The sequence below is a fragment of the Bufo gargarizans genome, chromosome 2 (genome assembly GCF_014858855.1).
Source record: "Bufo gargarizans isolate SCDJY-AF-19 chromosome 2, ASM1485885v1, whole genome shotgun sequence".
Taxonomy (NCBI): domain Eukaryota; kingdom Metazoa; phylum Chordata; class Amphibia; order Anura; family Bufonidae; genus Bufo; species Bufo gargarizans.
In genome coordinates, this window is record NC_058081.1 from 265485962 (window position 1) to 265505580 (window position 19619).

The following is a 19619-nucleotide window of genomic DNA, read 5'->3' on the forward strand; positions in this document are numbered from 1 at the left end:
ATCATTTTGGACTGGACACTTTTTGCTCAAATGTAAATAAAATCTGAGAAATGTTTTTTTCCCCACAATAATGCCTCTTGTACATTATCTTTTGGGAGACACCGCAGCAGGGGCACCAGCCAACAACCGCCATGTGCATGAGGCGTATTCGCATGCCAGTCTCGCTTTGTAAGAAACCTGCCTAACCCCACTCATGGTGCTAAACAAGTGATAGGTACCAAAGATGTAGCATTACTGCTGAGGGTAACTGATATACTTTACACCAGCAGCAGCCAGCATCCCTGCACAGAGACGCGCGCAGCCGAAGCTCCTCCCCTCCTGTGCCTGTCCGGTCACGTGAGCTGCGAGCGTGCTGTGGTAAACGGCAGGCGGGGAAGGCTGGTCACGTGTGTCTTTGTGGCGGCGGCGGCGTAGCTCCGGCAGGATGAGTGTAGGTTTGGGCTGTGTACGCTGCACGTGTGAACGTGGTCATTGCACCTGGTTACATGTCATTGTGTTCACGTTGCAGGGTCCTGCGCAGCGGTACGTGTACACAGCACTTGACCAGCTGAAGGCGGGCACGGTGGCCAACGTGTTCGGTGTGGTGACATTTTTTAAACTTCCGTATCGTAGTAAAGGGACAGGTAGGTATAACGCGCCTAATACTTGTGCTGCGCGCTGTGTAGAAGAGCATATAAGCTCCGCCCATCGGGACTTTAGACACGCCCACAATGTCATGCCAGTACCACTAGCTCCTGGAGCCGCTTGGAAAAGAACTTGGGTGGTCACGTGACCTCGTGACTTTTTTATTTTGTTTATTTGCCCTGTTACTGAGAGTAGGGACTCGGATGTCCGCCGTAAAGCCCAGTGCCTTTGAGTGTTTGCTCTACATCCCAACACACATCTAGGCACAGGCGTCATTTTTTTCTTTGCATCACTGTTATTGATGAGCGAAGTGAGTTTGGGTCGTTACATGCAAAGTTGCTTCATTCATAGCTTTGGGTTTAGGGATAATTCACAGAACAGTATGAAGGGGTCCGTATCCGTTTGACGATTTTGTGGATCGGTTTCGGACCCATGCATTTCAATGGGGCTGCAAAAGATGCGGACAGCATTGCTACCATGAAACCATGGGCTTTATGGTTGCAATTAAATGTGCAGCAGTTCAAGCATCTTCCCTGATTATGGATTGTCCAGATGTACAGTTTACATTTATTCCTCAATTTCATCTTCAAATATAATTGGGTTTCTTGTTGACCCCATTAATTATCATAGGGTACGACTGACAGAATGTCATTTGTGATCTATTCATTTTCTTTTTATTGCATTGTACAACCCCAATTCCAAAAAAGGTTGGGGCCGTATGTAACTAAAACCAGAATGCAATGGTTTGCGAATCTCATGGACCCATATTTTACTCTAAGTCAATCATAGAGTACATATCAGAGGTTGAAAATGAGACATTTTGCCATTTCATGATAAAAAAGGGTTATTTTCATCATGGACCGTGTCAGGGACTATCTCTAGCATATGCCCCCATTGCCTAATAGGTGCGGGTTCTACCGCTGTTACCCGCACCTATATCGAGAACGGAGCCCCAAAGGTGTTGGAGGGCGCATTACGCATGCGCAGCTGCCCTCCATTCATTTTCTGTGGGGCTGCCGAAAATAGCTGAGCACTGACTCGGCTGTTTCCGTCGGAGCCCGTAGAAGTAAATGGGAGCAGTGGCCGGACATGTGGGTGCTCTCACATTCACCTCTATGGGGAGCCGGCTTGGTGGTGGCCAGATCAGATTTCTCCAGCCACCATCTTGCGGGACTCCGTTCCCGATAGAGGAGCGGGTCCCAGCGGTGGGACCCACGCCTTTAAGACAATGGGGGCATATCCTCGTGATATGCTCCCATTGTCTGTGATGAGACAACCCCTTTAACTCATTTACAACTTTATTGCAGCAATGCATCTCAAAAAAAAAAAAAAAAGTTGGGACAGGAGAAAGAAAAGGCAGGAAAAGTAAGTGGTATGAATAAAAAAAACATGCTGGAGGAGCAAATTGCCGCCCCCAAATGTATATAAAAAAAAGCATGTTAGAGAGGCAGAGGATCACCAATCTGCGAAAAACCGTATCTAGAAATTGTGAAACAATTTCAGAAAAACTTTCCAAATTGCAAAGAACTTGAACATCCTCCCATTTACAGTATATAATATCAAAAGATTCAGAGAATCGGCAGAAATTCATGTACAAGGGACAAGGCCAACGGTCAATACTAGATGCTTGGGACCTATTGGCCATCAGGCACTGCATTAAAACCAGGCATGATTCTGTACTGGAAATCACTGCGTGGCTCAGGAACACTTCCAGGCGCCATGCAATCCACAAATATAATTTAAAGCTGTATCATGCAAAAAAAGAAGCTGTAGATCAACATGAACAAGAAACGCCATCATCTTCTCTGGGCCAAAGCTAATTTAAAATGGAAAAGCAGACTGGTACACTGTTCTGTGGTCAGATAAAAAAAGAAAAATTGAAATTATTTTTGGAAACCACAGACGCCGTCTCGTGGGGATGTGAGGAGAGGGACCATCCAACTTGTTCACAAGCCTGCATCTCTGATGTTATGGGGCTGCATTAGTGCCTGTGCTGTGGCACTATCAGTGCTGAACAGTAGAGGTATTTAGAACATATGCTCCCATTCAGACAATGTCTGTTTCAAGGAAGACCTTGCATACTTCAGCAAAAAAATCATGAGCCACATACTGCAGCCATGACTAAGGCCTCTTTCACACTACCGTTTTTTTTTTCCGTTTTGCGGTCTGTTTTTTGCGTTCCGTATACGGAACCATTCATTTCAATGGGTCCGCAAAAAAACGGAATGTGTTCCGTATGCATTCCGTTTCCGTATTTCCGTTTTTCCGTTCCGTTGAAAAGATAGAACATGTCCTATATTTGGCCGCAAATCACGGTCCGTGGCTCCATTCAAGTCAATGGGTCCGCAAAAAAAACGGAACACATACGGAAATGCATCCGTATGTCTTCCGTATCCTTTCCGTTTTTTGCGGAACCATCTATTGAAAATGTTATTCCCAGCCCAATTTTTTCTATGTAATTACTGTATACTGTATATGCCATACGGAAAAACGGAACAACGAAACGGAACCACAACGGAAGCAAAAAACGGAACAACGGATCCGTGAAAAACGGAACGCAAAACACTGAATTCAACATACTGTAGTGTGAAAGAGGCCTAAGGCTAATTGCACACGAACGTGTGCGCTCCGTGGCCGTATTGCGGACTGCATTTGTGGATCCGCAATACATAACTGATGTGGACCCATTCACTTCAATGGGTCCGCAAATCCGGAGATGCGGGATGGCGTGGAACAGGACCCTACGGAAGCACTACGGAGTGCTTCCGTGGGGTTTTGTCCTGTACTTCCGTACCGCAAAAAGATAAAACATGTTCTATCTTTTTGCGGAACTGCCGGATCGCGGACCCATTAAAGTGAATAGGTCCGCGATCCGCTGCGGCTGCCCCGCGGTGGGTGTTCGTGCATTGCAGCCCGCAGCACAGCCACGGGTCGCACACGTTGGTGTGCAAGGGGCCTAAAGCATGGCTTCTCAGAAGAGGAGTCCAGGTGCTGGACTGGCCTGCCTGCAGTCCAGAACTTTCACCAATAGAAAACATTTGGGACATCATGAAGAAAAAAAAAACAGCAAAGAAGACCCAGGACTGTTCAGAAGCTACAATCCTTTTATCAGAAAAGAATGGAACAGCGTTCTTGTCCCACAAATGCAATCGGTCTCCTCTCTTCCCAGACATTTACAGACTTGTTAAAAGATGAGGGAATGGTAGACGTGACCCTGTCCCAACGTCTTCGAGCTGTGCTGCTGCCATCGAGTTCTAAATGAGTTATTTTTTTTTTAATGGAATAATAAAATGTCTCACTTTCAGCATCTGATATGTGTTCTCTGATTGTGAATAAAACATGGTTCTATTAGGTTTTTAAATCATTGCATTCTGATTTTATTTGCATTTTACACCGCGTTCCAACATTTTTGGAATAGGAGTTGTACTTTTATAGTTTTAAGGCCTCGTTCACACCTCTGTGTCTGATAACATCCATAACAACATGCTCAGTGGTTCATCTGTGACAACACTTGGCTGTTTTCAGAACTCCCAAAGAAATGATGTAGGGAGGCTGTGCTTGAATGGTGCTCTGTCATTCACTTTGAGGGCCCCGTTCTATATGTAATGAAATATGAAATGGGTTCCAGAGGCGAGACCTGTACGTATATGACATCGGTGGCATATACTACGGTAGCTATATGCCACCAATGTATGAGATGAGACAACCCCTTAATTTTTACACGCAAAGGCAGAGTACTTAGTATTTTCTGTTTTTTACCATAATTCTTCAATTTCTACTGAGCCCAGAATGTTGCTCATTAATACATTTTCAATAAAGTGGGGTAGTAATAATGCAAGACTAATTAAATATTCCACATTACCTAGCTTTCCCTTGAAGCTACAAAATAATGAGCTTTGCAGGGACATAAATAAATTATTCTTAACTGCATTTTAGTCTATGCAGAACCGTAAGAATTTTTGAAGACCAGATAGACTATAGAATCAAAGGGTTTATATTTCGTGTTCGAGTATACAGTGGTGCATGAGAGTTTGTGAACTCTTCAGAATTTTCTATATTTCTGCCTAAATTTGACCTAAAGTAACATAGTTTGTAAGGCTGAAAAAGACATCTGTCCATCCAGTTTGTCCTGTTATCCTGCAAGTTGATCCAGAGGAAGGCAAAAAACAAACAAAAAAAAAAACAACTGTGAGGTAGAAGCCAATTAAACTCAATTTAGGGGAAAAGATTCCTTCCCGACTCCAATCTGCAATCAGAATGACTCCCTGGATCAACGACCCCTCTCTAGTAGCTATAGCCTGTAATATTATTACGCTCCAGAAATACATCCAGGCCCCTCTTGAATTCCTTTATTGTACTCACCATCACTACCTCCTCAGGCAGAGAGTTCCATAGTCTCACTGCTCTTACCGTAAAGAATACTCTTCTATGTTTGTGTACAAACCTTGTTTCCTCCGGACGCAGAGGATGTCCCCTAGTCACAGTCCTGGGGATAAATAGATGATGGGAGAGCTCTCTGTACTGTCCCCTGATATATTTATACATAGTAATTAGATCTCCCCTTGGTCATCTTTTTTCTAAAGTGAATTAGTCTATTTTTGAGTACTTAGTACTATTTTGAGTACTATTTTGAGAACTAAGTTATTACCTTAGTTGCATTAGACCTAGAACTACTAAAAGTAGATACAGATAACCAAATCAAACAAACCTTAGACTTGGTCATTTATTTATTGAGGAACATGATCCAGTATCACATGACTGTAAGTGGCCCCTTACAAGTGTGTGAACCCTTACACTTAGCAGATAATTTGAAGGTGAAATTAGAGTCAGGTGTTTTCAATCAGTGGGACAACAATCAGGTGTGAGTGGGTGACCTGTTTTATTTAAAGAACATGAATCTATTACGCTGGGTTCAGACCTGAGTGTTCTGAAACGAGCGCTCTGTATGCGCGATTGTATGGGCGTTTACAATCGCGCATACAGAGACTGGCGTTCACACATTGTCGCGCGTTCCGGAATTTCTATGTGCGGGAACGCGCGACAAACGCCCAAAAAAAAGCTCAAGCACTTGTTTGAGCGTCGGGCGTTTTACAGCGCGTAGGAACGCGCTGTAAAACTCTCAGGTGTGAACCCAGCCTTAAAGTCTGGTGTTCACAACACATTTGTGGAAGTGTATCATGGCATGAAAAAAAAAAGGATTCCGGAGGTCCTCAGAAGAACAGTTGTTGATGCTCATCAGGATGGAAAACATTACAAAACCATCTTTAAAAAGTTTGGACTCCACCAATCCACAATCAAGACTAAAGACTATTCTTAGCTCTCCCAGGAGTGGTCGACCAACAAAGATCATGGCAAGAAGAAGGTGTGTAAAAGTCCATGAAGTCACAAAGGAACGAAAGCCAACCTCTAAGTAACTATAGGCCTTTCTTATGTTAGCTAAGGTTAATGAGTCCACCATCAGGAGGACAATGAATAACACTGGTGTGCATGGCAGGATTGTAAGGAGAAAACCACTGCTCTCCAAAAAGAACATTGCTATCCATCTGCAGTTTGCGCACATTCATTTGAACAAGCCAAAAGGCTATTGGAACAATGTTTGTAGAAAGGAAAATGGTACATTCCAGCATAATAACCTCATCCCTTCTGTGAAACTCAGTGGTGATAGTGTCATGGTTTGGGCCTGTTTTGCAGTATTTGGGCCAGGATAGCATGCTACTATTGATGGATCAATGAATTCTGAATGATACCAGTAAATTGTAAAGGAAAATGTCAGGGCATCTGTCTACGAGCAGAATCTCAAGAGAACGTGATTCATGCATAAAGACAACAATCCTAAGCACACAAGCCACAAGGGGTTGTGTCAGTTCAGCAAATGGCATTTATCATGTAGAAAGTTAATACCAGACGCTAATGTATTATTATTGTCCATATGGACTCCTTTGCTGGCTGGATTAATTTTTCCATCACGTTGTACACTGCTTGTTTCCATGGTTATGACAACCGTGCAATCTATCAGCGGTGGCCGTGCTATACTATAAAAAAAAAAAGCACCAACCTATGTGAGCTCCCACTGTTCCAGTCACCAGAGAAGCCAACATTTTTTCCTATAGTGTGCAAGCACGACCACCTCTGCTGGATTGCAGGGTGGTCATAACCATGGAAACAAGCAGTGTATAACTTGATGGGAAAATTTAATCCAGCCAGCAAAGGAAGCAATATGGATAATAACAATACATTAGTAAGTGCCTTGTATTAACTTTCTCTACATAATAAATGCCACTTGCTGAAGTGAGAAAACTCTTTAAAGAAGAATAAAGTTAACCCCTTAGTGACCACTAATATGCCTTTTTCCAGAGGTCACTAAGGGTCCTTAGGCTAGGCTGCTGTGTTTTTACAGCGGCTTAGCGTGCAGCGATGAGCAAGAGCTTGGCTGTCACATGACAGCTGCTCTCCTGCATTATAGGCCCTGACTAGCAGAGACACTGAAACTGGCAAGTTAACCCCTTAGGTGCCGCAGTCAAGAGACATTTAACTGGTTCAGAGAGAGAGAGAGAGCACCCTCTGTTAGGCATCAGCACCCTCTTGAAGACCGCAAGTGGCTGATGGCTTATCATAATCAAGGCCCTCAGGCCTGCTCTAGGTGGATGCCTGTAGTGCCTATCGGTATAGTACTGACAGTATAATAAAATCCCCTTCACAATAAAGTACAGTGTATTATACAAACGATCAAAAGATTACCTGTTAAAGTTCGTTTGTGGGACTAGCAAGTCTTAAAAAATAGTTAAAAAAAAGTTTAAGTTAAAAAACAACAACTCCAAATTACCCTTTTTCATTGTAAAATTACTTGTCTGTGATAAAGGTTACAAAAATAAAACCCCATCCACATATTTGCCATCACCGTGTCTGTAACGACTTGCACCATACTGTTATCACGTAATATATCCTGCACAGCGAGTGCATTAGAAAAAAACTAAATTGATATGTTTTCCTTATTCACAACAATTTTTTTATTTTATTTTTTTAATTTAAAGTATGTACCCGAAAAATGATACCAATGAAAACTACAAGTTAAAGACTCATTCACACGTCAGTGTTTTGGTCAGTGATTTCAATCAGTGATTGTGAGCCAAAACCAGGAGTGGAGCCTCCACAGACATAAGGTATAAGGGAAAGATCTGCACCTGTTCTGTGTTTAGAGCCGCACCTGGTTTTGGCTCAAAATCACTGACCAAACACTGATGTGTGAATGAGCCATTATTATTCTGCAAAAATCAAGCCCCCACACAGCTCCGTAGAAAGTGTCTGGTTCTTGATAAGCTGTGAAGAGACCGCAACACTCATCAGAGCTCCGGTGAGCACAGTAGTATCTTCAAACAGCGAGGGAGCCAGCTGTCAGACCCCCACAGACCTAATATTGATAACCTATTCTGAGTATAGGTCATCAATATCCTGGATAATTCCTTTAAATTTGTAAATCCATTAGGATCTGTTATGCTCCCATTTGAGTCCTTTAAAATAAAACATCTAAAAATTGGCGAGTATTTTTCATGGGTTTTATTTCATCAGACAATTGCCTCAGCTACTGTACCACCCAGCATGTCTAGTGTGTTTTTATTTCTGATGTTGTATCAGGCAGGAGAGCTTCAGAGGAGGTACGCTTTAAAAATGGGTCCTACAGAAATGGAATCCGCAGCATTAGGCCTCATGCACACGACAGTATTTTTTCACGGTCCGCAAAACGGGGTTCCGTGATCCTTGTCCGTTTTTTTTGGAGGATCACCAGACATGAAGGAAAGTTAAAAGTCGTTTTGGTGTCCGCCTGGCCGTGCGGAGCCAAACGGATCCGTCCTGACTTACAGTGCAAGTCAATAGGGACGGATCCGTTTGACGTTAACACAATATGGTGCAATTGCAAACGGATCCGTCCCCCATTGACTTTCAATGTGAAGTCAGGAGTCCCTATCTGAGTTTTCTCCAATCCGATGGTATATTTTAACTTGAAGCGTCCCCATGACCATGGGAACGCCTCTATGTTAGAATATGCCATCGGATTTGAGTTAGATCGTGAAAACTCAGATCCGACAGTATATTCTAACACAGGCGTTCCCATGGTGATGGGGACGCTTCAAGTTAGAATATACTAAGAACTGTGGACATGACTGCTGCCTGGCAGCACCCGATCTCTTACAGGGGACTGTGATCCGCACAATTAACCCCTCAGGTGCGGCACCTGAGAGGTTAATTGTGCATATCATAGCCCCCTGTAAGAGATCAGGTGCTGCCAGGCAGCAGGGGGCAGACCCCACTCCCTCCCCAGTTTTAAATTCATTGGTGGCCAGTGCGGCCCCCCTCCCCTGTATTAAATTCATTGGTGGCCAACCTGCGGCTCTCCAGCTGTTGTAAAACTACAACTCCCACCATGCCCTGCTGTAGGCTGATGGCTATAGGCAGTCTGGGCATGCTGGGAGTTGTAGTTTTGCAACAGCTGGAAAGCCTCAGGTTGGCCATCCCTGGCATAGCACATGGGTACTCTGTAACTCTGTAGGATTAGATTAGCTGAGCGGAGCGGGCTCCTGCCTGTGCCTGCTTCGCTAAGGTAAAATCTAACATGCAGTTCTCTTAGCTTAGAACTATTTAGACATAAAAACATCCTATACATATGGGGTATAGTTGAAATCGTACTGACCCAGAGAACGAAGGACATGGGTCAGTTTTTCTGCAAACGAAACGTAGTTGGAACAAAACCTGTAAAACGGTTGCATATTTATTTTCCAATTCCTCCCCATTTGGAATTTTTTTACCGCTTCCCACTGCATTGTATGCCTAATTAATGGTGGCATTAGAAAGTACAACTTGTCCCGCAAAAAATAAGCCCTTATACAGCTATGTGAATGGAAATGGCAAAAACAGAACAGACAGAGTTATAGCTCAAGTAAGATGGGGGAGAAAAATAACAACTAAAAAACCTCCGGTATCTTAAGGGTTAAGCATAGTTGCACAGCAAGGTGAAGTAGCTTTATCTTTTCTTTTTTTTTTTTCTTTTTTTTACCACAGATTTTTGTTCAGTTATTACCATAGTGGACCAATCTAATGTCAAGCTAAAGTGTACATTTTTCAGTGGAAATCAAGATGGACTTCCAAGTATTTATAAAATTGGTGATATTGTTCGATTTCATCGAATAAAGGTATGCTTTTAATGCTGCAGTCATATGTGTAAATTATAAGTACGCCTAGTTCTGATTCTTTTCAGAAGAAAGACATGTAATTCACCATATTCAAAAATCACAATAAATCTTTCATTACAAGAACCAGAGAGAACTGTGGGAACACCTGGTGGCAGAACATGTTTAGTGTTTTTTGGATACAGTGGTTTCCATGTCTTTCTTCGTATTTCTTTAAAGTTTTTATTGTAAATCAATTAATTTAGGTCAGGTTTCAATGAGAGTTAATTGAATGTGGGGTGAAAGGTTTAGGGCAGGTTTCAGCAACCTTCGGCACTCCAGCTGTTGTGAAACTATGACTCCCAGCATGCTCCATTACCTTCTATGACAGTTCAGAGAACAATTCAGCAGCTTTGCATGCTGGGAGTTGTAGTTTCACAACAGCTGGAGTGCCAAAGGTTGCTGAACCCTGGTTTAGGGTCTTGGCATGTCCAATAAAGAAATGTTCACACTGCACGCTCGCTAATGTTATGTTCTGGGAGTGTCTCCCTCAGTGTAGAGCACCCATGTTTATACATTGAGGACCAGGTATATATTAGATACAGTAGTTCTACTTCTTGATGCCATGCTATTTTTATTATAGTATAGGAAGTTTCAGATACAATTCTCTTAGCATGATAAATGTCACATATTGCTCCAGAAGAAGAAACAATGGTAAAATTAGATTTAATGGCGGAGAGTTCACATGTGTCAGATTTGGTGCAGAATTATATTTGACTCTAAATCAGTTTTATAGAAATGGGGTTGTTTCTGGAGAAATTTTTGCAACAAATAGGCCGTTTGAGAGTTCTTCTGACAGAAGATTTGCCCCTTCAAAAATGGTTGAATTTGTGTTCTGTACATGAGGTCGTAAAAGGATTACTCGGGCAGTGTCCATCTACAAGTACATACAAATAGCCCCCCAATGCTATATGTAAAAATCTATGGCAGCAGTCTAAGCTGCGTGTCCACACCAGAAGTAAATTGACTGGCTAAAAAAAAATATAACAAATCTGCCACAAAAACTGTACAAGTCACCTACAGATGTTGTTGCTAATTATGCTCTGGACTTGACATGGATTTACTGACCTGTTGTGGATTTCAAATCTGCACTGCATGTCAATTTCAATTTGGATTTTTTACACAACCTATTTTCCACCAGCAAATTAGGATGAGAAATCTCAGTGTATGGGTAGTAAGGTTTGAGGTAGATTAACCTGCAGGTTTTTCAGCCAAAGCCATAAGTGGATCCAGCAGGAAGGAGACATATACCGTATTTTTTGGACTATAAAACGCACCAGACCATAAAACACATTTAGGATATCCTCTTCTCCACTGCCCAACGTAAATTTACATCGGGAGTCAGGTATTTAACCACCTCCCGACCGCCTAACGCAGGATTACGTCCTGCAGGCGGCTGGGTGATTCCTCCTGGACGCGCTGGCGCGTCATCTCGCGAGAGGCGAGATTTCCTGTGAACGCGCGCATACAGGATCGGGAGGTAAACGAGGGGATCTACAGCCTGCCAGCGGCGATCATTCGCTGGCAGGCTGTAGATGAGATTTATTTATTTATTTATTTATTTATTTTTTACCCCAAAAAGGTATATTAGACGCTGTTTTGATTAGACGCCCTTTTGCTTGGATCGACCACCAGAGGACACAGGCAGCCCTGTAAGTAGCACCAATCACCACACTACACCCCCTCACCCCGTCACTTATTAACCCCTGATCACCCCATATAGACTCCCTGATCACCCCCCTGTCATTAATCACCCCCCTGTAAGGCTCCATTAAGACGTCGGTATGTGTTTTGCGGATCGGATCCGCAAAACACATACAAACGTCTGAATGGAGCCTTACGGGGGGGTGATCAATGACAGGGGGGTGATCACCCCATATAGACTCCCTGATCACCCCCCTGTTAAGGCTCCATTCAGACGTCCGTATGTGTTTTGCGGATCCGCACATTGCCAGAACTATATAGAAAATGCCTTTTTCTTGTCCACAATTGCGGACAAGAATAGGACATGTTCTTTAGGCTCTACAAAAAACGCAGTGTTTGCCCGATCAGGCCTGATCTTGTGCACACACTTGCGTTCAGTCCGCCCCACCGCAGTGACAGAATATATATTTTTGTCTGATCACTGCAAAACACTGTAAAATCGTTGCAGCGCTATAAAAAGATCACTTTTGAGGGGCATGGCGAGTTCATAGATGGTTTTTTTTTTTTTTTGTTTTTTTTTTGCCACAAGTTAGCGGAAATTTATATTATTTTTTTTTCTTGCAAAGTCTCATATTCCACTAACTTGTGACAAAAAAATTAAATCTCACATGAACTCACCATACCCCTCACGGAATCCAAATGCATACATTTTTTTTAGTCATTTATATTCCAGACTTCTTCTCACACTTTAGGGCCCCTAAAATGCCAGGGCAGTATAAATACCCCACAAATGATCCCATTTCGGAAAGTAGACACCCCTAGGTATTCGCTGAGGGGCATATTGAGTCCATGAAAGATTTAACTTTTTGCCACAAGTTAGCGGAAATTGATATATTTTTTTTTTTCTTGCAAAGTCTCATATTCCACTAACTTGTGACAAAAAAATTAAATCTCACATGAACTCACCATACCCCTCACGGAATCCAAATGCATACATTTTTTTTAGTCATTTATATTCCAGACTTCTTCTCACACTTTAGGGCCCCTAAAATGCCAGGGCAGTATAAATACCCCACAAATGATCCCATTTCGGAAAGTAGACACCCCTAGGTATTCGCTGAGGGGCATATTGAGTCCATGAAAGATTTAACTTTTTGTCACAAGTTAGCGGAAAGGGAGAATTTGTGAGAAAAAAACAAAAAAAAAATCATTTTCCGCTAACTTGTGCTATAAAAAAATCTTCTATGAACTCGCCATGCCCCTCGCAGAATACCTTGGGGTGTCTTCTTTCCAAATGGGGTCACATGTGGGGTATTTATACTGCCCTGGCATTTTAGGGGCCCTATAGCGTCAGAAGAAGTCTGGAATCCAAATGCATAAAAATGCCCTCCTAAAAGGTACTCATTGGAATTTGGGCCCCTTTGCGCACCTAGGCTGCAAAAAAATGTCACATGTGGTATCGCCGTACTTAGAAGTAGGGCAATGTGTTTTGGGGTGTATTTTTACATATACCCATGCTGGGTGAGAGAAATATCTCTGTCAAATGACAACTTTGTATAAAAAAAAAAAGGGAAAAGTTGTCTTTTAGAGAGATATTTCTCTCGCCCAGCATGGGTATATGTAAAAAGACACCCCAAAACACATTGCCCTACTTCTCCTGAGTACGATGATACCACATGTGTGACACTTTTTTGCAGCCAAGATGCGCAAACGGGCCCAAATTCCAATGAGTACTTTCAGGATTTCACAGGGCATTGTTACGCATTTGGATTCCAAACTACTTCTCACAGCAGTATAAATACCCCACATGTGACCACATTTTGGGAAGAAGACACCCCAAGGTATTCGGTGAGGGGTATGGTTAGTTCATGTAAAATTTTATTTTTTGTCACAAGTTAGTGGAATATGAGACTTTGTAAGAAAAAATAAATAAATAATTTTCCGCTAACTTGTGACAAAAAATAAAAACTTTCATGAACTCACTATGCCCATCAGCGAATACCTTAGGGTGTCTACTTTCCGAAATGGGGTCATTTGTGGGGTGTTTCTACTGTCTGGACATTGTAGAACCTCAGGAAACGTGACAGGTGCTCAGAAAGTCAGAGCTGCTTCAAAACGCGGAAATTCACATTTTTGTACCATAGTTTGTAAACGCTATAACTTTTGCGCAAACCAATAAATGTCACTCGGGGATAATTATATGCATTCAGCCACCACTGTAACAGTCCATTGTCATATATTTAGGCCCCGGCACCCAGACAGAGGAGATTTTCATTAAACTTTGGGTTGCCCCGCAATATAATGGTAAAATGAAAATAAAAAGAGGATTGAATGAGGAAGTGCCCTGGAGTACAATAATATATGGTTAAGGGGAGGTAGTTAATGTCTAATCTGCACAAGGGATGGACAGGTCCTGTGGGATCCATGCCTGGTTCATTTTTATGAACGTCAGCTTGTCCACATTGGCTGTAGACAGGCGGCTGCGTTTGTCTGTAATGACGCCTCCTGCCGTGCTGAATACACGTTCAGACAAAACGCTGGCCGCCGGGCAGGCCAGCACCTCCAAGGCATAAAAGGCTAGCTCTGGCCACGTGGACAATTTAGAGACCCAGAAGTTGAATGGGGCCGAACCATCAGTCAGTACGTGGAGGGGTGTGCACACGTACTGTTCCACCATGTTAGTGAAATGTTGCCTCCTGCTAACACGTTGCGTATCAGGTGGTGGTGCAGTTAGCTGTGGGGTGTTGACAAAACTTTTCCACATCTCTGCCATGCTAACCCTGCCCTCAGAGGAGCTGGCCGTGACACGGCTGCCTTGGCGACCTCTTGCTCCTCCTCTGCCTTGCCCTTGGGCTTCCACTTGTTCCCCTGTGACATTTGGGAATGCTCTCAGTAGCGCGTCTACCAATGTGCGCTTGTACTCGCGCATCTTCCTATCACGCTCCAGTGCAGGAAGTAAGGTGGGCACATTGTCTTTGTAGCGTGGATCCAGCAGGGTGGCAACCCAGTAGTCCGCACACGTTAAAATGTGGGCAACTCTGCTGTCGTTGCGCAGGCACTGCAGCATGTAGTCGCTCATGTGTGCCAGGCTGCCCAGAGGTAAGGACAAGCTGTCCTCTGTGGGAGGCGTATCGTCATCGTCCTGCCTTTTTCCCCAGCCACGCACCAGTGATGGGCCCGAGCTGCGTTGGGTGCCACCCCGCTGTGACCATGCTTCCTCCTCCTCCTCTTCCTCTTCCCCCCCTCCCCCCCCCCCCCGGGATGCATGGGGGTGATGTGACAGACTGATGGGCTTGGTTTTCAGGCGCCATCTGTGCGCTTTCTGCAGAAGACTGGGTGGGTGATAATGTGAACGTGCTGGATCCACTGTCGGCCACCCAATTGATTAATGCCTGTACCTGCTCAGGCCTTACCATCCTTAGAACGGCATTGGGCCCCCACCAAATATCGCTGTAAATTATGGCGGCTACTGGGACCTGAGGTAGTTGGTACACTAGGACGTGTGGCTGTGGCAGAACGGCCACGTCCTCTCCCAGCACCAGAGGGTCCACTAACACCACCACGACCATGTCCGCGTCCTTTACTAGATGTTTTCCTCATTGTTATCGTTCACCACAACAACAAAAATATTATTTGACCCAATGTATTGAATTCAAATTCAGGCCTTTTTTTTTAAAGACACCTAACACTATTTGGCTATCTATTTAGGTACCGTATTACACTAATACAGGCACAGCAGTACCCACAGTTTTAGCTGACTATAAATTTGAGGCCTATTATTTAGGCGCTGGGTGACAGGTATACGTTTACAGACAGAATTAGACTGGGATATGCACAGTAGCGTGTGTGTGAAGTTATTGAGAATGACCCTATCTGCACCTTGAATCTAATATACCCTTTTAGGGATAGATTTAAAATAGCTCTGATACAGCAGAAACCACAAAATTAGGAAATTGCTAAATTGGGAATTGTATTTCAACCCAGAACAAAAACTGTGCTTTGACGGACACTAAATAACTTGACCAGCCACAGCAGTAACGACAGATTTAGCTGGATATAAATTTGAGGCCTATTATTTAGGCGCTGGGTGACAGGTATACGTTTACTGACAGAATTAGACTGGGATATGGCCAAAAAATAACCACACTATTGATGGTTAAATGCACTTGGTGTGACAGCTTGACCAACCACACTATTGAGGGTTAAATGCACTTGGTGACAGCTTGCCCCTGATGTAGTATTTGGCCAAAAAATAACCAGACTATTGATGGTTAAATGCACTTGGTGTCACAGCTTGACCCTGATGTAGGAGTTAGCCAAAAAACAACCACACCATTGAGGGTTAAATGCACTTGGTGGCAGCTTGTGCTGGCACACCACAAGACACAAAATGGCCGCCGATCACCCCAGAAAAAAGTGACTGAAAAACGCTCTGGGCAGCCTAAAAACAGTGAGCAATTCAATAGCAGCAGTTCAATCATCCACAGCTGCAGATCGATCTCTGAATGAAGTCTTTTGGAGGAGTTAATCACTGCCTAATCTCGCCCTAACGTCGCAGCTGCAACCGCTCCCTATGCTGATCAGAGCAGAGTGACGGGCGGCGCTACGTGACTCCAGCTTAAATAGAGGCTGGGTCACATGGTGCTCTGGCCAATCACAGCCATGCCAATAGTAGGCATGGCTGTGACGGCCTCTTGGGGCAAGTAGTATGACGCTTGTTGATTGGCTGCTTTGCAGCCTTTCAAAAAGCGCCAAGAAAGCGACAAACACCGAACCCGAACCCAGACTTTTACGAAAATGTTCGGGTCCGTGTCACGGACACCCCAAAATTCGGTACGAACCCGAACTATACAGTTCGGGTTCGCTCATCCCTACTGGTGATGGATCTACACAGAGCCTTGTCCAAGTACATTCTTCTCCTTATGTGACCAGAATGATGAGGGGAAGACTGTGGAAATGTGCAATATCAAAGTTTTGTAGTGTTACCATAACACAGTATTATTACTAATACAGGTGAAACTCGAAAAATTTGAATATTGTGCAAAAGTCCATTTATTTCAGTAATGCAAATTAAAAGAAATTGCATGAATGCAGCTTAAAATTAGAATTTTGTGAAAAGGTTCAATATTCTAGGCTCAAAGTGTCACACTCTAGTCAGCTAATTAATCCATACCCCCTGAACAAAGGGTACCTGAGATTGTGACTTTGGTTTCATAAACTATAAGCCATAATCGTCCAAATTATAACAAATAAAGGCTTGAAATATCTCACTTTGCCTGTACTGAGTCTCATTTATTAGTTTCACCTTTTAAGTTGCATTATTGAAATAAATGAACTTTGCACAATATTCAAATTTTTCGAGTTTCACCTGTATACGGTACTAAAAAGCTGTTGCCCAGCCCTATTACAGATATAGGCAGAATATTTGGTCTTTTCAAATGTTGTGAATTATTCTGTTTTTATCAGTGTTATACATACAGTGCATTTATCACACTTAATATCTATATTTGTTATATTATTTTTTTGCTCTTAGATCCAAAAGTTTAACAATGAATTTCAAGGCATTAGTAGTAGTGGTTTCTCAGCGTTAGTATTTGAAGGTACTGTTGGTGCTCCTCTCATTCCAAGGACCAGTAGTAAATCTTACAGCTTTACAGCAGAAGACCAGAAAACTGTAGAAACCTTACGGAATTGGCAATTGGGGCTGCAAGGTTTTTCCAGCTCAAGACGGAATTTATCAGATGTTCAGCCTGGACAGTATTTTGATTTGCTATGTCAACTTGTTGGAAAAGCGGAGATTGATAAAGCATCATATCTCCTTAAGGTAATTTAATTCAATGTACTGTTTACTCACTTTTACTTTGTCAGTAGTGATGCCAAACTACAGATTGGATCTCTTTCCTTACCCATAAAACCTTGCACTTTTCATTATATTTTTTTACTCCCTTAAGGGGTTTTCCCATCTCAGACAATGAAGGGGCATATTGCTAGGATATAAACCTAAACCGAGAATTGAGCCCCGAAAGTTGTGGAGGGTGCACTGCGCATGTGCAGCCGCCCTCAATTCATTTCTATTGGGCAGACGAAAATAGCCGAGCTAGCTTTCTGTTGGCCCCATAGAAATTAATGGGAGGGATGGCTGCACAAGCGCTGTGTGCTCCCATTCACTACTACGGGGAGAGCATTTCCCCGCTCCGTTCTCGGTGTCGATGCGGGTGCCAGAGATGAAAGGTGCCAGTGCTGATGCTGGCGGCTTATCCTCTCAGATGCCGCGGTCAATGCTGACCACCACATCTATGGTGTTTGCAAAGGGGGGGGACTCCCTCTTTCTCTCCATCTACATGATGACAGGGGGCGATGGTTGCTATTGCAGCCCCAAGCCTTCCAAAGGCTTTTGGGCCTGCCATAGGTAAACTCGGTGTAATATTGACAGCATGTGTTGTACTGCATTGAAACAGGGATCCCATAGTGGGATAAAAAGTGGAAAACAAAATTCACATTTATGGCATTTTAGTACCTGGTACAACTGGCCTTACAATTTAAGGGCCTTGTGTCTCATCTGGGCACAGCATATCGCACTGAATGCCATATCTGTGGAAAACATGCAATTTTCACATTGCACTTTCCACTGCACATTGATTTCTGCAAAATAACTGTAGCGTCAAAATGCTCACTCCACCCCTTAATAAATACCTTAAGGCAAAAGGGCCTGACTGTATCCACCGGCATCGCTAAAAATGCTTATGCTGGTGGATTAACCTCTCAGATGCTGCAGGCAATGCAACTGCCACTTCAGGGCCAAGCATTATGATGTTTTCACTGCCAGGTCCTGTCAAAGTGGAGAAAGAGCAGCCATTGCAGAGAGAGCAGAGGCTCTAGGTGTAACAGCAATGCCCTTTTTGCCCTCATTTGCAGATATTAAAACATAATTTTTCTCAGCAATGTGGGCACATATGACCAACACCGATGTCTTCAGCTGCCAAGCGCACATGTAACAGGTCAGCCAGTTTCATGTGTACAAATCTGCTGACAGATGCCATTAAAGTAATATTTTATGAGGTGTTGCCATCCGTTTTAAAAGCAGAGAAATTGAAGTTTCAAACATTGCAAATTTTTCCAAATTTTGGATTTTTAAAAAACTAAAGGTAAAACTCCAATTAACATGAAGTATGATATGTCACGAGAAAACAATCTCAGAATCGGTTAGATATGTAAAAGCATTCCAAATGTATAAAGTAATACATGTCAGATTTGCAAAAATAGACTGCCAGGAAGGGGTTAATTGCAATCTAAAGGTTTAAAAAAATATACTGTGTCTAAGGCTATACATGCACAAATCACTTTAAAAAAAATGCACCAAAATGATACGCAACTGACAATACTAGCTAATTCCTCAGGCCGATGTTAAAAGCTGAGAACTTTGGAAGATATTGGCAGTCAGGAACATGTCGAAACCCCTCATGCACCACGTCACGGTGTCTCAGCACGCATGGGGTCCCACCACTCCAGCTACCCGTGATGTGTGAGCAGGGTCTGAACAGTTCACAATAGGTAATAAGCAGATGGCTCACTCTGGATTGTCACAGTTGGTGCACAGGTTCAAGAAGACACACCCCTAATTCTGTGCTGCATAAATATGTGTTGAATGGAACCGGCACTCAAACAATCGGAACACACGTGGGATTGTTTTAAACTTATAAAACTTTTATTAAATAATATGTTTTTTGTGCACTTCTAAAAAAATATATAAAAACATAAAAATAATATACTGCTGCACACATTCAATTCGAGGCTTTCAGTAAAGAAGAGTCGTTACTATGCTGCCCTGTAGGTTCGCTATACCATATGTCGCTGCATCCGTATCCCGCTTGTTTAGTGGGACTAGTGAATCGCAGCCGTCTATGGTCGAGCGACCTATTTGTAGGGCTATTTGTATGGCTCCTTACAAATTGACAGTTACAAGCAGATGGTTATATGGATAGTCCCTGCGACAGATATATAGTATAGCTTTCAAGCAACAGCTCGCATTGTATAATGCACCAGTCCTCTAGCGAAGTTTTCTCAAGGCTCCGAGTGTATCACCCTAAGCAAAGTCGGTAGTTCGGTAAAGTTTTTAAAGTCCCACCTGTA

At 43.1% G+C, this 19619-nt stretch overlaps 1 protein-coding gene across 1 annotated transcript in view; it reads left to right on the forward strand.

Annotated features, from left to right (window-relative positions):
* Positions 1 to 351: 351 nt before the first annotated feature.
* Positions 352 to 19619, forward strand: part of POT1 (protection of telomeres 1) — a 106826-nt gene continuing 87558 nt past the window's right edge. Inside the window, exons 1-4 of the mRNA XM_044280265.1 lie at positions 352 to 430; positions 509 to 623; positions 9679 to 9809; positions 17023 to 17313. Of these exons, the coding sequence (XP_044136200.1) occupies positions 425 to 430; positions 509 to 623; positions 9679 to 9809; positions 17023 to 17313 (543 nt within the window). The 5' untranslated portion in view covers positions 352 to 424. The remainder of the gene's footprint in view (positions 431 to 508; positions 624 to 9678; positions 9810 to 17022; positions 17314 to 19619) is intronic.